We start from the raw sequence: 21022 nt of genomic DNA, 5'->3' as shown, positions 1-21022 counted from the left end.
TCCTGAGGAATGCATAGTATGATGAATGTTAAAGTAAGACTTTTGCAGAATACTATTAATGGGACCATATTCTAATCATTTGGAACAACTAGATGGTAGAGGGGATAGAGTTCTGGATTTGGGATCAGGAAGATCTATCTCCTTGAGTTCAAATCTGCCCTCAGACACTTATTAGCCAACCCTTGTCAAATCACTTAACCCTCTTTGCTTCCATTCCTCATCTGTAAAATGAGCTGGAGGAGGAAATGGCAAGCCACTCCAGTATCTTTGCCAAGAAAACCTTAAATGAGGTCTTGAAGAGTTGGACCCTCCTGAACAACAATACCATATTTTAATCACAAAGTTAAAATGGATAGGAACTGAGTCTATGATTTCATCAATAGAGGGAACTCATAGATCGGGAAACTCTCTTTACTAAAGCAGGCTGGCACCATTTTTGTAACTTATGTTCTTAGAGAATTGTCCAGAGCAGTTTTTGTCAAACTCAAGTAGAAAGGGAGGAGGGGCACCACATATTGACTTACTTTGAAAATGTAATATTATCCGTTTTGTGTATTTTTATTTTTAATGTTTCTCAATTATAGCTGAAGTAGGATATTAAGTTAAATGATTTGCTCAAGGTCACACAGTTTCAGAAGTGCCACTTGAATAAAGTCTTTCTTGTGTCAAGGCCAACTTTCTAGTCATGAAGCAATAAAGTCACTCATTCTAATCATACATATGAAAAATTAATTAAAATAATTTGATCAAAGATAAACATATTTCCTTGATAAAGATATTACCCTTGGTCCTTTAATACCATCACTTCCTGGAAATCCAGAAGGTCCTGAAGGTCCCTAAGGCAAAAAAACAACAACAAACAAACAATAAAAAAACACCACCAATCAATGAACAATAATAAATATTCATTTAGGAGCTTTTCCCTTAAATATTTTTTCAAATATTTATGGCAAGATATTGATATAGATTTCTAATTCCCTTGGGAGCTACTTTTAAAAAAACTACTTTTTTGAAATTAAGTTTTTCCTTTTATATATATATGAGATACTTGGAGAAATTTGAAATTTTTTTCAGTCTAGGAATTTAATTTGTGTTGACAAGAATCAATTAAAGTAGAAACTCAAAAAAAAAATAAAACCCCAAGGATCAATGAAACAAATTACAAATTATCTGGGTTCAGATTAATCAAATCTATTTATCTATCTGTCCATCTGTATATATTTATTAAGACATCTATTTTTCCTAGGGAAAAATTAAATTACCTAAGATCTCATTTTCAACTTGACTAAACTATGAGTAGTCCTAACCATATTCAAACCAGTGGAAACCAGTGGGGAGAGGGAGTATTGAGATTCCCCAACTAGAGTATCCAGGATAACACCACCAGGAGAAATAGTTCTGGAGAAATAGTTCTGGAGAAATAGTTCTGTGAAAGGGAATTTTTGGTTAGAATCCTGTTGAGATCATCTCAGATTTCTTTGTTCAATCAATTCATATTTAAATTAAATATATATAGAAAATCAAAGTAAGTTCTTCCACCTATGAAATTAGATTCTTTGAAAGATTGTGAGGGATGGGAAAGGTGCTATAGAACTCTAGAAGAAAAAATACTGTCCTCGTTTTTAAAAAGGAAAGAAGATGTAGGCTGCAAAGTGTACATAATCAATCTTGACTTCCATGCCTGGCAAATACTAGGAGATATATTAAAAGAGTAATTCTTGTGCAGTGATCACTAAAAGCCAGTGTGGCATCACAAAAAGAGGTCAAGCTAGACTAACTTATTTTTGTTTTTCTGATGGAAAAGCTGGACCGGTATATTAGGAGAATACTGTAGCTATAGTATACTTAGAATTCAGCAAAACATTCAACTAAGCTTCTTGTCATCATGTAGACAAAAGGATAGAATATGAGCTGGCTGAGGATATAGATACAGTGAATTTGGAACTGGTTGAATGAAGACCCAATAACAGATATTAATTACTCCTTGTCAACTTGGATGGAAGGAATGTAGCGAAAACCCCCAGGAACCTGTCTAGGCTGTTCAACATTTTTATCAGTGATGAATAAAAAAGTATAGAAGATGTACTTGTCAAACTTGTAGACTGAAAAGATAGTTAATATGATGGATGCTTTTTTATGTGAAACCCAAACTAAAACCATCAGCCTCCAGTCTCCACCTCATGAATAGCTTTAAAGGTTTTTCCTTGAGGCTTCTAATGTGCATATGAAACTCATTTGGCTCAATAACCATGTCTAAATGTGACATCAGTTGAACTTCATGCTGGGGTTTAACATAATTGTGCTTACCAGAAGAATACATGAAGGAATAGCTATTAGAATCTTACTTGTGGACCCAGCACTCCCAAAGGATATTAAGTTCTCACTGAAGATTTGTCACAGAACAACTGTAGTTAAATGTCAATCAAAACATTTCCATAGCCCTTGCTTATTTTGAAATAGTCAACCAGCTAAAAAACATTTCTTTTTAACAAAGAGAAAAGATAATAAGATTTGATTCTTTAAGTTGTTAATTTTTAAAATTCACATGTCAATGTTACAATTATTCCTGTGAGGTAATTTTTTTTACCCTTAAATTTCTTTTGAGATTTTTTTTTCTCCATTTGGCCAACCTCCTCCTATGGCTTAGGAACAATCTGTTCCTTTTCAGAAATATTATCTCATATGGCTGGAGAGCTCATAAATGCGTTGATGTTACCATGTGTGCAATAAGTGTGACTAAATGTTTTGGGAGCCTTGTTAATTTGGGTATGCTCAATGCTGAGAGATTCAGTCTCCAAACATATTCTGGATTATTTTCTGCATTTTTGAGTATTTGACATAAGAATTCAGTACCATTTGGGGGTTGATGTTCCTATATCCAATCCTGTTGCTTTGCCTGGGTATATATATGCCAACTCTATCATTTAACCATTGAAAAGGAATAAATGTTTTCATTTTAATGTGGGACTTTTCAAATTCTTTGTAGCTTTTCAGATAGGCATGCTCTTGATGGCTTGGGAAATGAATAGGTTTTCTTGAAGTAGACTCAGAGATTTGAACTCCTTGACTTGTATGATTTTGTGAGTTTTTTGGATTAAGTATTCACAAGTACCTTGCCATTTTAAGTGATTATATGGACAAATCAGAGGAAAAGGAAGAATTGGGGCTTCTGGGAAACTTGATCAATAATATTTAATTTTTTTAAGAGTAGAGCTAAAGTCAAAGGTTTAATCATACCCTTTTGGAAAAGGTACTGCTTGTAGAATTTCCATAAACTAATGGGAAGACAGTGATGTGTATATTAGTGATAGAAGCCAAAATCTATCCCAGGGAGTAAATTTTCCTTTTCTTTTATGCCTTCTAAATGTATTTTTAAAAATTGCTGTTTACAATAGGTTCCCTGAAGCTGCAACTGGTTTCTGGTTACATTTTATAATATTAAACTGGTGAACACAGCTGAACAGACAGCAGGAGGTAACAAAACTTGGCAAGTAAGACAGCACATAATAGAAGTGGCCGTCATATATCATGATGTTATTTAGCAGAACGATAGAGTCATTTGTATGGACCCCAACTACCCCCCCCACTTCCTTATCAAGTAAACTGTGTCCTCTTAGCAACTGGAAGAGTCCCACTTGACAGAAAGTATCTATTGTTTCCCAAGCTGTTCCAACTGTGGCGAGCTACATTAAATTAGTCTAAAATGAACATCTGGGCCAGGCTTTATGAAATTCCAAAAGAAACAGTGATACCATGTGGTTGGAGCATCTGCCTGATAAAAACGGCAAATTCACTCAGTAGGGATTCATGGCATTAGACCGTATTTTTCATTAAGTCACTCCCAGTGTTTTTTGAAGAACCACGAAGCTCAGGTGAGAAGGCACAGGGCTGAAGATGAATAAATTTTTTTTTTAATTTTTAATTTTTAAATAAGGGTGAATTCCTTTGGATGTAGTCCAATAAAGTTGACTTTGATTCATGGGGAAAAAAATCTTTAACATATTAAAAAGGTTGGTTTACACTCATTAGAAAGGGAAATTAATCACTATGAGCCAGCATGGATTCAGCATGGCTTATGAAAAACTAATTACTTTTTCTTTTTAGATATAGTTATTAGAATCAGGTTACATGATCAAGGGAATGGAATAATTGGCCCTACATGTCTAAATTTCAGGAAGTCATTAGACAGTTTTGAAGACAAAAACAGAGAAATGTGGCTTAGATGAAAATTTATTTAGGTAGGTTAGGAAATTTTTATTTGACCAGAACAAAAGATTAATGATAAATATATTGAAGCCAACCCAGAGGAACGTCTTTAGTGGACTGTTGCCCAGGAACTACTCTTAGCTATGTTCTGTTCAACATTTTGATAAAGGAAATAGGTGCACCATCCTTATCAAATTGGTAAAATAAATCTAGAAAGGATACATTGGATAATAGAGTGAAGTTTTGTTAGATCCGAGATTAAACTCAATAGAGATAAATATGGTACCCTACATTTGGGTTTAAAGAATCAATTAAAAATTTATTTAGTCAATTTAGATATTTTTTCTTGGTTACAAGTCATGTTCTTTCACTCTCCTCCCCCCAACCCCTTCTGTAGCTGATGTGCAATTCCACTGGGTTTTACATTTAAAGAATCAATTTCATAAATATAGGGTGGAGAAAATGGAGCTAGATAGCAGCTTGTTTGACAAAGATCTAGAGAGTTTTAGTGAATTATATATTCAATATGAATCAAAAGTACCACATGGAAGCCAAAAAGCTAGCATCATTTGAGGCTATATTAAAAGAGTCCTGATATTCAGAATGAAGCTCTGCCCTGAGCAAAATTTAACTGGAATATTATGCCCAGTTTTGGGTACCACCTTTTTGAAAGGACTCTGACCAACTTGCCAGAGGACTGTGACCAACATGGTGACAGGACCGGAGAATACAGCATATCCTCACCAGTTGAAGGAAGTTGAGATAGAAATTTAACCTACAGAAAACAATGCTCTGGGGACATGATATTTTCAAGTATTTGAAACACTTGGGTAGAAAAGGGATGAAAATTGTCCCACTTGACCACAGGGGAAGGACTAGGCACAATGTACATAAATTGCAGACAGATAATTTTTGTCTCAACATAAGGGGAAAAACCCTTTTCATAATTATAATTGTCTAAAAGAAGAATAGATTGCCTATGCAGCCAATTAATTTGCTGACACTACAGGTCCTCGAGCTAAGTATGGATGAGCACTTGTTGGAGATATTAGTTCAGTCATGGGTGGGACTAGGTAGTTTCTGAGATTCTTTTCAACTCTGCAATCCTTTAAATCTAGGACCTTCTCTATGGATTAAGAAATTCATTGGAAGGTAAACCCTGACTTTTATTCCCATCTCTTTTATTATTACTATCTGGGATGATATGTAAGTTCTTCTTTTCAGAACACTAGCAATGATCAGGTTCTGTGGGCTTTTGAAGCAGCTGCCACAGTGCACACATTTAGGAACCAGTAAAAAGGAAACCAAAGACAGTATAAAATGTAATCAGCTTATGGTAAAAATGAGTGATTTAAGCATGGAGACATGATATGGTCCAAGGTCCAAGCTATACATTGTGAACTATATAACATTGCATGAGAGCCCATTAGAAGTAAGTGAAGGATAAGTGTGGTAGAATAACCCAAAAGATGCCTTATAATTACAGGAGTCCTGATGTGGGGATGGTTTTGGTTATAGCATTAACTTCTAGTTCTGCCAATGGCTTACTGACATAGTTCCCAATTTAAACATCTTGGAAGACAATGGCCAGAATAGTCTCCAGGAGGGGACTTCTCCTTTCTTCTTAGCACCTATAAAGCTCTTTCAAGGAGCTGTCCTGGGCACTGAAGTGAGACTGTGTCTCCTGGGAGAGTTTCTTTGCATGTGGTACCATACTACTGCATTTGACTATATCCTTGCTTCCCACGAAAGATTTCCCCAGTAAGAAAGAGCTCAGGGCAGGGAGAAGGGATGGGAAAAGATGACGTTACTGCATTAGGTTCAGGAGATTACATATGGATTTCAATTGTCTGTGTTTATGCTTCCTTCTATTAGTATGGAGAATTGAGAATCTAATGTAAGGGGAACTCTGAAATGCCTTTTGGAGTTGTTTATGACTGATTAGCACACTTGATTTAAGTACCATTCTAATGAGGTCATGGATTCAATTCATACGTGGCACAATTTTTATTGCTGCGGTCTATGGTCATAGACTGAACTCTTAGCCTCCATTTGTTTTATAAATCCACAATGCTAGTGCAAAAGAGATTAGGCAAATATGCATATGGATAGATTATTATTACTAATAGTCCTAGTGATGACTTTTTTACATCAACATTCTTTAGATATAGACTCTCTCTATTGCCATTATCACTTATACGACTAGCCCTAAGAAAGGCTAAGTTACTGAAACATTCTTTGTACAATGAATCTATTTTTATACTGGTTCAAAAGTATACTGTCTCAAGTGTTATATAGCATTAAAAAATTCTACATGAGGTCCGGAGATACAATACTTTTTTCTATAGAATGTTTTCCTTCAGAGAATAGCCCAAAATCTCTCCACAGAATACACAATAAATATGATTGTCTCATTTAAAGATAGAAAAGCAAATATTAAATTAAGAATTATAACGGTGTGAGGTAAAGATAAAGAAACAGCATGGTGCGTTTTACTTTGGTGATATTATGGTATACAGTATGAAAAATCAGATTCAGGCCATAAGAAATTTCATTAATCTAACCTTCCCTTGGAAATGATTGGGCTGTAGTATCACCCTGGACCAAGGAATTTACATGCTGAAGAAACAACGGTTTGACAATGGAAGAATGAGGTGGAAGAAAATGAGAAACCTGCATTATTTCTATAATAACTAAAATATAATAACTCCACCAAGGGCTAAAAGATATAGAGCCTTGAAGGTGAGCTTAGGAATTTGAAAGATGAAAAAAAAAAGGATAACAGTTGAAGGACCTAAATTGGCTAGGTTCCTGGAAGAGAACAATGCAGGATGACATGATCCAGGTCATCCTGAAAGGGACCGATGAGAAAGGAGCAGCAATGATATTGAACACTCAAGTGATGTTTTAAATGTTTCCCATGAATGAAAGTTTGATGTGGCTTTTATTATTTGTGAGTGTGAGTACGAATGTGAGTGTGAGTGTGAGTGTGAGTGTGTGTGTTTTGGTAATCTGAAGACATCTCAATTACAGAATAGACTCATTTTAGCGTCCCACACTTACTCTCTGTCCTGGTTCTCCTGGTTCACCATTGAGGCCTGGCCAACCCTGAATTGACAGAAAATGACAGAAAACCAACATTAGTAATGGTTTCAAGCACACCACTGGGAAAGAAAACATCTTTATATCAGTGAGGCACTATTATAGGACATGCTTTCCCTTCTCCCTCAAATTACATTTAAACTGTTAAGGGACTTTTAACCTTAAAAAAGATAGTAACTTTAAAACATGACGTGTTTGGTATAAAACTAGTTCTGTGTGATGAGAAATGAATGGTGATGAACTATTGGGTATGAGACACAGCAAGAAGGTATCAGAGAACCACAGGAGACTGTGGACTTCCATTTTGGTGAAGATAGCTCAATTATATCTGGAGGGAGGGATGAAACTTATTTTTACATCCTACACTTTTAAATTTCAGACTAGTGGATGTATCTTAGGACTTGTTTTATTTTTAAAGAAAAGGGTATATAACAGTATATTTAATTTCCCTAAGTCAAGAATTTTTTGTTACTTAGTTTTATAGTTAATATCTGGTTTAATTTCTTCCAGTGATTTATCTTATTCGTTTGTTTCTATCTCCTCCATCTGGGAAAAAATCCAGTTTAAAAAGTAGTATATATCCCCACAGGATGCATTGCGTTTGTCCTTGCTCATGTGAAAACAGAGATGTGGGAATCAATGGTTTATGGGAATTATTCTGCAGCAGTTCTTTAGACCAGAAAATAATGTGCACATTCAAATTAGGGGACAAACATATAGCCCCAAAGTAAATATTGGGTATCATTCTCAAAGCTAAAGCTATTCATTGGCATGCCATATTTTCCTGAGAAAGAAATCTTGTAATTTCTGTATGAACAAAATAATGTGTAGATCCCTTTTTTCCTTTCATATGAATTATTCCTTAGTAAGTTATCATATGCATTCAACTAAAACACAATGTCCCTAAGACTAAATGAAAAAATCTTCAGGATCAGATTTCTGCAGAGTTCTACAAAAGGGGCAAAAAGCCAACAAGCTCAATTCTACCATCACATTCTGGAAAGTAGGTGGAAGTTTGGGTACATGAACTGCATGGTACAAAGAGAAGGGAGGGAAATTGATTATAGAAATTTAAAGATTATAAGAAAGAACGATGTCCTTTATTCTTCAAGAATTTTCATTATTTTAGGGACTAATTTTCACATAAACTACCCTTTCCTTACTTACATGGCATTCAGACCAATGTGGAAAGACCCCATAGTCCTAAAAATGTCTCTGAATTCCAGTTTTTTGGTTGCAAAGCCATGGTAGCTAGAAAATGCCTCAGTGGAAATATTTCAGCTTTTACTCCCATATACCACCAAATTTAAATAAAAAAATATATATATTTATAAAGTAAGTGATTTACCCGTTGTCCTGGAAAGCCCACTATTCCTTCTTCGCCTTTTTCTGAATATCCCTGGGGGAACAAGTAGATATATACATTAGTATATGACTTAGCATATGGTATTTATTCTAATTGATAGTGTAACTGGCCTTTATTACTCCAGAAGGCTCAGCCTTCTATTTTTTTTTTTAACAGAGCCTCTCCAGGCTAACTTCTAATTTTCCCCAGTTTTTCTTTACAATGCTCCAGAAATCTCTTCACTTACATATTCACTCTACCCCTAGAGTCCATGCTGGACTTTATAGTTTGGAAATTCTCTCTCCCCTAGCAGTTTCTCCCGCTGGCTAGTTCCATCCAGAACCTTCATTATAAAAAGGTGTCTCAAGCCAGTAATGTCTTCATTCTACTCCAGCTTATACTCTTGAACCTCCTGGACTCTCTCTATAATGCCTGTCCACTGGGTATCCTACCACTATCCCCTTTTCAGCTCTCTTTTATATGTTTTCTTTTCCCATTAGAATGTAAGTTTCCTTTTAAAAAATGGGATTTATTTACAAATGTCATGTTCCTCCCTCCCTTCTCCACATCACAGAAGGTAGAAGGTAAATTCTGCAAGGGCAGAAACTCTTTCTGCTTGTATTTGTATTTCCAGAGCCTGGAAAATGATATGAGCTACATAAATACTTGTTGACTGGCTTTGCTATAATTTCCCTATAGAATGATGACATAATTTATGTTCTGATTAGAAATTGTCTTGAAATATCACCTGGGAAGAAATGATCCCAGGGGTCAGAAAACTTTCCAGTAGAACATAAGCTCCTTGAAGGCAAGTTTTGTAACCCTAGTGCCTAGAATAGACCCTGACACATGGTACATACTTAATAAGTTCAGGTTGAATTAATTCATTAAAAGCATCATGGAGTTAAAGCCACATTGCCTTAGGGCTCGTTGATCAATTGCCAATCCAACTGTGAGAACTGGAACCCCTTTGCCTGTACATGTGGTGAAGCATCTGGGAATGTTTTGCAAATGATAGAATTGTTGGTTAGCTAATATTTGATATGCAGATTCATATCTGAAATTCTTTTCAAATCTATTACTTAGAAAAATTGAAAACAAGTAAAAATGGATGAGAATCAAAGGTGAAATGATTAGTTTGTGATCAGAACTTCTAGATATTTCAATATTTAAATTAAGAAAAACCCAAATAACAGAATTTTAAAATAATATGTCATATGTAAAGATATTTTAGAGCTGACTTACTTTCCAGCCTGGCTCCCCCCAGTTTCCTTTTTCACCCTATAAAGAACATAAAAAGTAAAATATAGTTAATAAACTAACAAGACAAATATTTTAAAATACACCTGATTTTATTGTATGAAATGAAATGTACCTAAAAAAATGACAATTTTAGGGAGATTATTGTCGCTAGAATTTTTGAGGAGAAAGTCTTTAATTTTAACATAGACAGATAGGTCATGCAGTGGATAGAGTGCTGAGCCTGGAGTCAGGAAGACTTGAGTTCATATCCAGCCTCACACTCTTACCAGCTATGTGATACTAAGCAAATCACTTAATCCTGTTTACCTCAGTTTCCCTATCTATTAAATGAGCTCGAGAAGGAAATAGCAAACCACTCTAGTATTTTCACCAAGAAAACCCCAAATGGAGTGACAAAGAATTGGACGTGACTGAAAAATGATTTTAAACATGTTAAAATTAATGTCAAAAGATGATTTTTAGGACTTGCAAATTCATGAATGATAGGTTCCATGATTTTATGTTAGTAAAATTGCATTTTTTTGGTATCTTTATAATGTATCTTATACATCCAAAACTATTTGATGGGCTATGTAAAAATCATCTGTGGCAAAATCTTAATACTAGTCCTCTTAAACCCTTCTGGGTACATATTTGAATCACCATGGTAGCCATGGGCACTCAGGAGAAATCAACTAAGTTTAGCTTTATCTTAAATAAAACATAATTGTGAAGGTTAATCTGCTGCTGAGACATAAAGAATTCATTACTACCCTGAATATAAGCACACTGAGATTAGCTTCTGTTTGAAATGATCATTTTCTTTGTTCTCCCTTGGTGAGGATAATAAATAAATTTGAAGATTATTACTTTCTTATATGAAGATTCCCTGGCCTTTGGAAAAGTAATAATAGATATAATATGAATAATAATGTTGTATTAATAACAATTATAATAACTATTTATATTGCATTTTTAAGATTTGTGAAGTACTTTACAAATGATATCTAAGTGTTCCTCACAATAATTCTGTGAGTTAGGCATTAATATTATTCTCATTTAAAAAATGTAGAGACTTAGGCTCAGAGAAGCGAAATGATTTGCAGAAACGTTAATGACTTATCTGGGGTCTATCTTAGGTAGAATTTGGATGATGAAAATGTAGAGTTTTTTAAAAACATAAAAATTTGACATTTACATGTTGTTCCTATCAGCTTTATTGAAGCACATTGAATTTGGCCAGGCATGTAATCCTTAGTGAAATATTTTTACTTAATGATAACTGAAGAGTTTCCCAAGTGCTATTGTTACCTTTCACATCTTCTCTATGCAAGTAGTTTTATTTATTTTTTTCTGGGTTATACACATATTAGCATACAAAATTATTTCCATAATACTCATTTTTGTAAATGAATAATCTTATAAAATCCAAACCCCCAAACACAGACCCAAATAAACAAGTGAAAGATTATTATATGCTTTTATTTGCCTTTTGACTTCAACAGTTCTTTCTCTGGAGGTGGAAAACATTCTTTGTCCTACGTCCCTCAGAATTGTCCTGGATCATTGTATTATGAGAGTAGCTAAGTCTTTCACAGTAGATTATTGTATCATATTGCTGACACTGTACAATGTTCTCCTGGTACTTCTTATATCACTCTGCATCAGTTCATGAAGGTCTTTCCAGATTTTTTCTAAAATCATCCTGTTTATCATTTCTTATAGCACTATTGTGAAGGTATTCCATCCCCATCATATACACTACACTTTGTTCAGTCATTCCCCAATTGATGGACATCCCCTTAATTTCTAATTCTATGCTACCATAAAAAAGCAGCTTTAGTTTTTTGTACAAGGAGATCTTTTCCCATTTTAAAAAATCTCTTTGGGATATAGACCTAGTAGTGGTATTTCTATGCAGTTAATTTTAAGAATTATCATTTTATATCTGTAGGCAGACCAAGAGTCTAGTGGTTATATCCAATATTCATGATACTTCTCAAAATGTTAAGAATAAAAAAGTTTCCTAATTCCAACTATAATTTAATCAATCCTGAATCTGAATAATAGAAATAATTTAATGAAAATCTTTGTATTTTTACTATATATCTGTATGCTATATAAAAGGCTTGACTTGGAAATGTTTCTCTTATTTCAGATTCCTTAAAGTATCTTTTAAAGAAGATGATTTGCTTTTCTCCTCCTCCCCATCCAGCCTTCTTCTCTATTCATCCTCTCCCTTTCCAAATTCTCTTTCATTCCCCTCCTATCTCTCTGTCTCCTTCCCCTCTTTCTTTTGCTCTCTCTCCTGAGGGGAAAAAAAGACTATAAATTGTTATTAAGAATTGCAGAGGAGACAACTAGGTGGCTCAGTGGATAAAGAGCCAGGCCTGGAGATGGGAGGTCCTGGGGTCAACTCTGGTCCCAGACACTTCCTAGATGTGTGACCCTGTTCTTTTGCCTTGGGATCAATATTTAGTATTGATTCTAAGACAGAAGGTGAAAGTTAAAGAAAAAGAACTGTAGAGATTGAGTGAAGTCAATTTAACTGACACAATGAAAAAAATGTTGTTCCATTGACAATGCTGAGAAAACACAGTGAGGGAAAGTTGGTTAGAAAGACTTGAGTTCAAATCAAGTCTCAGACATTTCCTAGCTATGTGACCCAGAGCAATTCAATTAACCCTGTTTTCTTCAGTTTCCTCAACTGTATAATGAGCCAGAGAAGGAAGTGGTAAACCATTGCAGTATCTTTGCCAAGAAAATCCCAAGTGGGGTCACAAAGAGTTGGTCAGGACTGAAATGACTAAATAATTTTACAGAATTTAGTTTTCCATTATAACAAAAGCTAAATATGTTTCAGTTCCTATAAATTAAGCCCCAAATTTATATTGTATTCATATGCCACCAGGAGAATTTTAAGTACATAAGAAAGAATTCTTAGGGTTTTGACCTGTCACATTGCTTTGAACTTGACACAATTTCTATACTATATTAGAGTGGCAGTAAGGCTTGATAACATCACAGTAGTTGAATGGTATGCTATTTGGTGCCTTCTTAATAGCACCTAGGGTTTCTGTAAGGGAAAGAATATTTCCTAAATTGTTGAATTCTTTTATTGACCACTTTTTCCTTTCTCAAGCTCATAAAAGGTTACACTTTTACAAAGTTACTTATTTCAAATTCTTCAGTGAATTTCAGTGCAGCACCATTACCTTATATTGGTCTGGTTGATCCACCACATTATCAGTAATGGAAGTAGCACGGTCACCATCTGATGGAAGTCCAGTGGGTCCTGCTCGTCCGATGTCACCCTATTGGACAGTGATAAACAACAATTAGCAGTGGAAGCACTAGTTTTTCAAGGAAGTTGTTTGCTTGTAAAGAAGAGTGTTTCTGATGAGCTTTAGGGGTGGCTTGTATATTAGAGTTGAATTATTATGATCATAAATTTATGGTTAATTGTCCTGATATACTCGGCATTAAAGGTAATATAATGTTTTCTTTCCCCAAGACCTACTATAGAATATGTTCCTTTTATTGCTAATGGCTTTCTTAGGGCGAGATTTTGAGTTCTTTGATTATCTATTTCAATGTCTCACATTCTTCTACAAATCCTTCACAGTAAGGAGAATGACTTACTTCAGAGGTCTATTAGTCATCGATTAAGTCTAATTCTCAGTGTTATGAATGAACCAGACTTTGATTAAGTTTTTCATTCAGTCCTTTTTTGTTTGTTTGTTTGTTTTTAATGAATATCAGTTACTGGAACAAACCTATCCCATGTGCTTCTGCACTGTCACAGTGAAGAACAGGGCTCCTCATTTCAGGCAAAATAATTCAAATGTGCATTATTTTCATCATTATGTGACAAAGACATAACAAGTTAATTATGAAAAGAATTGTTTTCTAAGTGTTCAACATAAATAATTTACTTGCTATTAGTGCTTTTGTTTGACATCTTTTCTTTACCTTTTCACCCTTTTCTCCATAAAAGCCAAGGCCTCTGTTGCCCTGAAAAGAGAAATAATTTTTAGTAGGTAGGTAATATTGAACAAATGGGCAACTGGATGGCACAGTGGATAGAGTACTAGACCTGGAGCCAAAAGTCCTGGGTTCAAATCTAGTCTCAGACATTTTCTAGCTATGTGACCCTAGGCAAGTCACTTAATCCTGTTTGCCTCAGTTTCCTCATCTGTCAGATGAACTGGAGAAGGAAATGGTAATCCACTCCAGGATCTTTGCCAAGAAAATCCCAAATGGGATCACAAAGAGCTGGACAAATTGGAAACAATTGAACAACAACATTGAACAAAGAAAAGTCTTCATAGTGAAATACAAAGAGCATTCACTAAAGCTCTAGTTCTCTGAAACATTATTAGCATTATTAGAGAGAAAACTGAGGTTATAGAAGATTTTGGCTTCATTTCAATGAAGCCAACAGCCAGAAAAGAGTTTCTAACTATTTCCACAAATAATCATATATACAGTATTCAAGTTTGAGCCCAAATTATTATACACAACTTGTTCAGGAACAAAGAGCTACTATAGATAAACTGTGTTCTAAATTCCTTCTATCATACTTGAGATTATATGTGAAGGACTAAAATTAAGAGGTTTAGAAAAATAGTATCTTAAATAAATGGTTGACTATTTCATACCACAAGGATGACTGCTACCATTCAGGTCAGATGAATATTTATCTTTTCACTGGTGATTTTTCAGAAGATTCTCTAACTTTCTTTGAGAAGTTAGAGTGTAAGAAAAATCCTTTTATTCTCTAAATTTGCTTTTCCCACAATGTAAACCTATTTTGTATTCTTCTAGGGAGTTAGAGAACAGCTTGTACTATTTACATGATGAGTCTTCATATATCTGATGGCCATTTATTACTTGTTCTCCTGTTAGCCAGTCTTCTCTTTCCCTAATTTCTCACAGGGCCTATGTTCTCATTTCTCCCCTTTAAAAATATCTTTCTTCTTTAATATGCATGAGTTTTCTCCAACTTTTTCATATTCTTCTTAAACTTTAAGACCCAAACTACACTCCATAGGCCAGCTACTCAATACTAATACAAGGAGAGAATTCTATCAAAGTTCTTATATTGCTATTCATTGTATTACTCATATATAACAAATTTTCATAAATATGTATGTGTATATATCCAGCTATCATTCTCTCTCTCTCTCTCTCTCTCTCTCTCTTTTTCTCATGTGAAACCCAGAGATGGGGGAAAAAGAAAAAAAAAAGGAGAAATCACAATTCTGTGCACAAAATGGAAAAACTATTTCTCCCCATCTCTAATCTTTTTTTTCATTTCTCTTTTCCTCTCTTCTATATTCACATGCATCCCACAAGATTCCATTTGATATTTCTTTCCAATATATTATTTCTCCCACGGTCATTTGAGTTATGTAGACAAAAACTAATCATTTCATTAATTTTTGCTTTCACTGTATTTCCCACCAGGTAGGAAGCTGAGATCAAAGTAGAGAAATGAAACCAGCCTAGCTTGGAACTGGATGAATTTCAGATCTTTGCATCTTCTGTTTCCTTTCTCTTACTCTCCCTCCCTCTATCCTTCTTTTCCTCCCTTCTTGCTTCATCTGGTTCTAGGAGCAACCAGGAAATGACAGTGTCAGGAGGTGAGGAGAGCTGTTTGTATTTGAAGAAGCAAAGGGAGATCTGAAGCTCTGGGGTTATGTTTGGGGGCTTGGATGTCACTTTGTTGGCCAAGGTTGGCCTGCCCTACATCCGCTCCTCTTGGCTCTGGTACTTTCCCATCCTGCTTATGCCTGTGGCCCCATGGGGATCAGTTTAACAACCAAGGAAGGCGAGTTCTAGCAAGCTCTTGTTTAATTCACTTGAAGGCAGTGTCAGTCATAAGTTGACTGGATCAGTGGGAAGTTCTATAGAGAAAACTTGGTATATTTAGAGATTCAAGTCTTGAAGAGATTCTACACGCGGCAGATGTTTGGATGTATGTCATAAAGCCATTTACATGTTTTGCAGCTATAACACAATATGTCTGACTTCTCTGGAACCTTAGCTAATACAGTCACTAATGGAGCACATTCTTTTTGTTTTGGATCATCTATTCAACTGATCACAGAATGGAAGATTTAGTTCAGGAAGGGACCACAGAGGTCATAGATCCAGCTCCCTTAGAGACTTGCCAGTGTCACAGAGCTGGTGGGTGTTAAACTAGGTTTTCCTGACTCCAAGTCCAATGCTCTGCTCATCATTCCACAGTTATGTTTAAGTCAGAGCATATCCACCAAGTTTCCTACCCAATGTCCCATCTTGACATTGGCTTCATGATCATGTTTTAGAGTGTTCGAGGTGGATGTGATTTCAGAGGTCCAACCACTTCTTTTTAGAGAGATTCTTGAAGTGACTTTTGCCCTCTGAAACATCAACTAAACCAGTGACACAAAGCTTGAGGCCCCAGCTCATGATGTAACAACCATAGTAGCACCATGTTTATGTTCAGAAAATAAGAATTTCAAGGGTCCTTCAAAGAAAAATTTCTGTTTGTTCAAATGACCACTAATGGGTATGTATAAAATATTTTCTATACCTCATATTGTTCTTATCAGTTGTAATATGCTTTTCTAGACTAACCTGAGGCTTTAAAAATAAAAAACCAAGCATCTACCAACTAACAAAAACATATCAACAGAATAGCTCCATGATTTACAAATTTAAAAAACTCCATACCTTTCTATTTGAAAATAGGTACTAAGAAAAAGGTGCTAAGGCAGAGGAGCCATAAGGGTTAGGCAATTGAGGTTAAGTGAATTGCCCAAGGCCAAGCAGATAGAAAGTTTGTTATATGATTTAAAAAAACAAAACTCATGAGAAGGAAAGGAGAGCAAGCAGTTTTATTGGACCTACCACATGCCAGTCACTGTATTATATGATTTCAAATATTATCTCATTTGATAATCTTGCAAAAATCTTGATCTCTTACAAAAACCTGTGAGATAGGTGGTCATTATCCTCATTTTATAGTTGAGGAAATGGAGACAGATAGAGATTAAATATCTTGTCCAGGATCATGCAATTAGTAAGTGTATGAGGACGGATTTCAGCTCAGTTGTATTTAACTCTAGGTCCAGAATTCTGTACCACCTAGCTTCCAAATAAGATTTTTTAATGAAAGAGAGAAAGAGAGAGACAGAGACTCAGAGACAGAGACACAGAGAGAGGAAGAAGGAAGAGGAGAATGGGGGAGAAAAAGAAAGGAGAAAGGGAAGGGAGAGGAGGAGAAGGGAGCAGAGAAGAGGAGAGGAAAACTTACTGGTTGTCCTTTTGGTCCTGGAGGCCCAGGAGGTCCCTACAGAAATACAAAGATAATTTGTTAATTAAATTCTCTATAGAAAAGGCTGACAAATTTTATTGAAATATGATAATTCAATAATTCACTATATCTTAAAATATACTGTAGCATCCACAGTGGTTTACTACACATTTGCTTTAGGTATGGGCACAGGACTGTGGAGAAGAAATGAGTGGGATCATCTAAACCAGTGGTTCTCAACCTTTCTAATGCCGTGACCCCACAATACAGTTCCTCATGTTGCGGTGACCCCAAACCAAAAAATGATATTGGTGGCTACTTCAAAACTGTCATTTTGCTACAGTTATGATTCAGAACGTAAATACCTGATATGCATTATGTATTCTCATTGCTACAAACTGAGAGGTTGAGAACTGCTGATCTAAATGATGCAGACCTCTTCTTTAGCCCTAAATAGCTGTTTTCAGTTTTGTTTTTATTCATTTGTTAATCTTTCTGAGTTCATCCACTGACTCCATTTGCTTGTTCCACCCCCAGTATTTGATGGAGGGCACCTCTAGAACAGGAATTGTATTCTTTAATATTCCTTGTAATTCCTCTCAACATCCGGTATTCCTGACCATAATTCAGTGGGATAGTCTACTCATCAATCAAGAGCGCCACATGTCATTTAGTAAAGCATCCTGGTGGAAACTAACTCATTGTTTAAGAGGCAGCATTTAAATACACCAGAACATAAGGAAGCAGAGGATGTTGGCTTTTAAAAAGGAAATTCAAAACTTTAATCCAAACTCCCAAAGCTTCCTATTAAAATAGCTAAAAAACTATATATAAAAAACAGCCATCTGAAATATGCTGCCTCAGGTTACTGTGACTCACCTGTAAGCTTCTCCTTTGTGAAACACAAGGGCATTAACATTCACCTTCAAACATTGCCCTGAGCTATTCCGTGTGTGTGTGTGTGTGTGTGTGTGTGTGTGTGTGTGTGTGTGTGTGTGTGTGTGTACCAAATTATGTGCTCAGAGTGTTAGGTATATCTTAACATCACCAGAATATGATATTCCTAATATTCTTGGCTAAGTTCCATTAAGAACAGCTACTTAATTTCCTGGCTAGTGGCAGACGTGCATATTAGATGATCACAGTGACAGGACAACTACTTAAGAAAACAAAGTCCTTCACCCTCTTATTGTCAGGTACACATAAGACTGGAAAGAACTTCATGACATAACCTGGACCAGCCTTGTAACTCACAAAAGGACAGAATTGAACTCTTCCCAGATATATGTGTTGATAAACACCTTCAAGATTTCCAGGAGAGTAGATGTTATAACTCATCTTCATATTTTGATTCAGTATTTAATAATGCTTCTCTATCTGGTTTAGTTTAAGTCTCTTGTAGTTTAAGCCTAGTTTCTCTTATTCAGCCCCTTGGAAGGTGTGAGATTCAGAAAACAACCAGTTCTCCAAACATTTAAGATTGGTTTCTAGTCAGTTTATCTCTTAAAATCAAGTGTGTGATATTAGAGATTAAGTGGAGAATGGTGCCTTGTCTATAGACACAAATGGTTTTCTTGTCCCTAATCCTCTCCCTTGCATGACTTTGGCAACATGCCCCATCATCTCACCCTACCTATTTATTATATTGGCAGGATGGGACATTATACTGGACAACCACTCTACCAAATAATAGCTAATCTCCGTTCTCCACAATGGCCCTGAGCAAAGCATGATGCTAAATTGCTTATCCTTTATTGTCAGGCATGCAGGGTTGCTTCAATCCAAGAGCAAACTTCAGCTTTCTTTATCCAAAGATACTAGGTTCGTGCTTGAAGCACAGTACCCAACAGTTAAGTAGTGCTAGACAGGTATTGTTTTTTGCTTATCTGTCAAAGTATTCGCCTACCACCTAAACAAAATTTGTCTTCCCTTCAATGACCTGGCAACAATTTCAACTCTTGCTCAAAATTTACTTTGATCAAAAGGAAAAGATTTGGTTTTTTGTTTGTTTTATTTATTTTTGGCCTTGCTGTTTTCTACAATGTTTGGTGATAAAATGTGGATTGCTTTATAGGTAGAAACCTCTATAAATGGGAGCAAAGGAGAGAACTGAATTGATATGTTAAATTGACTTACTGGTCGCCCAGGGGCTCCGGCAGGACCCATTTTTCCTGGAAGACCAGGATGACCTGGAGGTCCCTATGTAAACAAAAGAATATTTTATTTTATTTCTTTATTTAGAATATTTTTTCCCTGGTTACATGATTCATGATCCCTCCCCTGTAATTCCCCCTCCCAGAGCTGACAAGCAGTTCCACTGGGTTATACATGTATCACAAAATAATATTTTTAAGAGGAAGGATATTATTTTGGGTGCTATAGTTAATCAAAGTGGCCAAAGTAATATTTTTTTTAAAAAGAAACTTACTTGTAAACCGATAAAACCAGGTTCACCTTGATCACCCTAATGAAGATAAAACACATACAAATAAGATTGAGAGTATTGATCATTTTAGAAAGGATTATTTTGTGTTGATTTTAACATTAAAGTTTTTGAGATAGAATAGATTCCATATATTGCAATTTAATTTAGCTTTTAACTCAACTTTGCAATTAAGTACAAGCATTCATGGAGAGGATTACTTATTTTTTTAAAAAAACTCTCTTTTACTATGAACTTGATAGGCATGAACAAACACATACATTTCTACATTCAAAGAACAGAATAAAAAGAGAACCACATATGAAATTTTGAATCTCCATTATATACAGTTTTAAAAATATATATTTCAAATTTAACATTCCAACATTGCTTTGCTTGTCTGGATTCCATTCTGCATTTTCTTTTCCTCTATTATTTATATTTTTAAATGATTCATCAATATTCTTTTCTTTCTTTTTTCCTCCCTCCCTCCCTTCCTCCCTTCCTCCCTTTCTTTCTTTCTTTCTTTCTTTCTTTCTTTCTTTCTTTCTTTCTTTCTTTCTTTCTTTCTTTCTTGTTTGATGGGATTATCATAGCCTTATTTCCTTTCAAAACTCTCCTATTCAACAAGAGACTAATAAACTCAAAAAATTCACCCCTCCTTCCTCAAGAAGGCTTGATTTTTAAAAAAAATATTATTCTCAGTACAGAAGGCATACAAGTACAAGAAATAAAATCCACATTATTATTTTCTAGGCAGAGATTATTGCAGTATGTGTTATGTATAAAGGATTATAGCAAGGCTTCGAGATCTTCATGATTACCAAATATATCACTATATTTATTAATTGGAGAGTGATTCTCCATAAAGTGTGCCCATTATGAGCAAACAAAGAATAAAGTGGTGATTTTTGGGCAAATGCATTAAGAATCACAGAAATGGTTCTATCACTTAAAACAGAAGACATTTCCCCTTGGATATCGTCCCACCCCCACCTTATAGTCACTATATTCCAAATTCAACATTTCTTTTTCTCCTCAAAACCTTTCCCTAATCTTGGCTTCCTGATTTCTTTCTGTATCTTTCTCTTCTCTGTCTCTGTCTCTGTGTCTGTCCATCTCTGTTAATCCAAAGAAAAGGTTTTCAGTAGAGAAATGAGAGGATTGATTATATGTTCATGGTAAATAAGTTCCATGATGGTGTGAAGGATTATTTAGAGCTGAGATGCTCTAAATGGGAAGATGGAAAGGGACTACTGCATTTGACAAGGCAGATGGCAATGAAGGTTTATATCAACATGGTGACAGTGTGAATAAGGAGACTGGGACAGAAGCATGAACTATTGTGGAAGTAAGGTTAAGTTTAATTTTTCTTCTATTATGACTCATTAAGCATTTTAAC

At 35.2% G+C, this 21022-nt stretch overlaps 1 protein-coding gene across 2 annotated transcripts in view; it reads right to left on the bottom strand.

Annotated features, from left to right (window-relative positions):
• COL4A2 (collagen type IV alpha 2 chain) overlaps positions 1-21022 on the bottom strand; it is a 286312-nt gene that overhangs the window by 93580 nt on the left and 171710 nt on the right. For both annotated transcript variants that reach the window (XM_007501294.3, XM_007501293.3), the window contains exons 9-17: positions 19627-19662; positions 19335-19397; positions 17199-17234; positions 13868-13909; positions 13111-13209; positions 9899-9934; positions 8657-8707; positions 7270-7314; positions 783-836 (exon numbers count right to left, since the gene is read on the bottom strand). In XM_007501294.3, coding sequence (XP_007501356.2) covers positions 783-836; positions 7270-7314; positions 8657-8707; positions 9899-9934; positions 13111-13209; positions 13868-13909; positions 17199-17234; positions 19335-19397; positions 19627-19662 — 462 coding nt within the window. The remainder of the gene's footprint in view (positions 1-782; positions 837-7269; positions 7315-8656; positions 8708-9898; positions 9935-13110; positions 13210-13867; positions 13910-17198; positions 17235-19334; positions 19398-19626; positions 19663-21022) is intronic.

This window comes from Monodelphis domestica, chromosome 8 (genome assembly GCF_027887165.1).
Source record: "Monodelphis domestica isolate mMonDom1 chromosome 8, mMonDom1.pri, whole genome shotgun sequence".
NCBI classification, from domain to species: domain Eukaryota; kingdom Metazoa; phylum Chordata; class Mammalia; order Didelphimorphia; family Didelphidae; genus Monodelphis; species Monodelphis domestica.
This window is presented reverse-complemented; position numbering and strand designations above follow the sequence as displayed.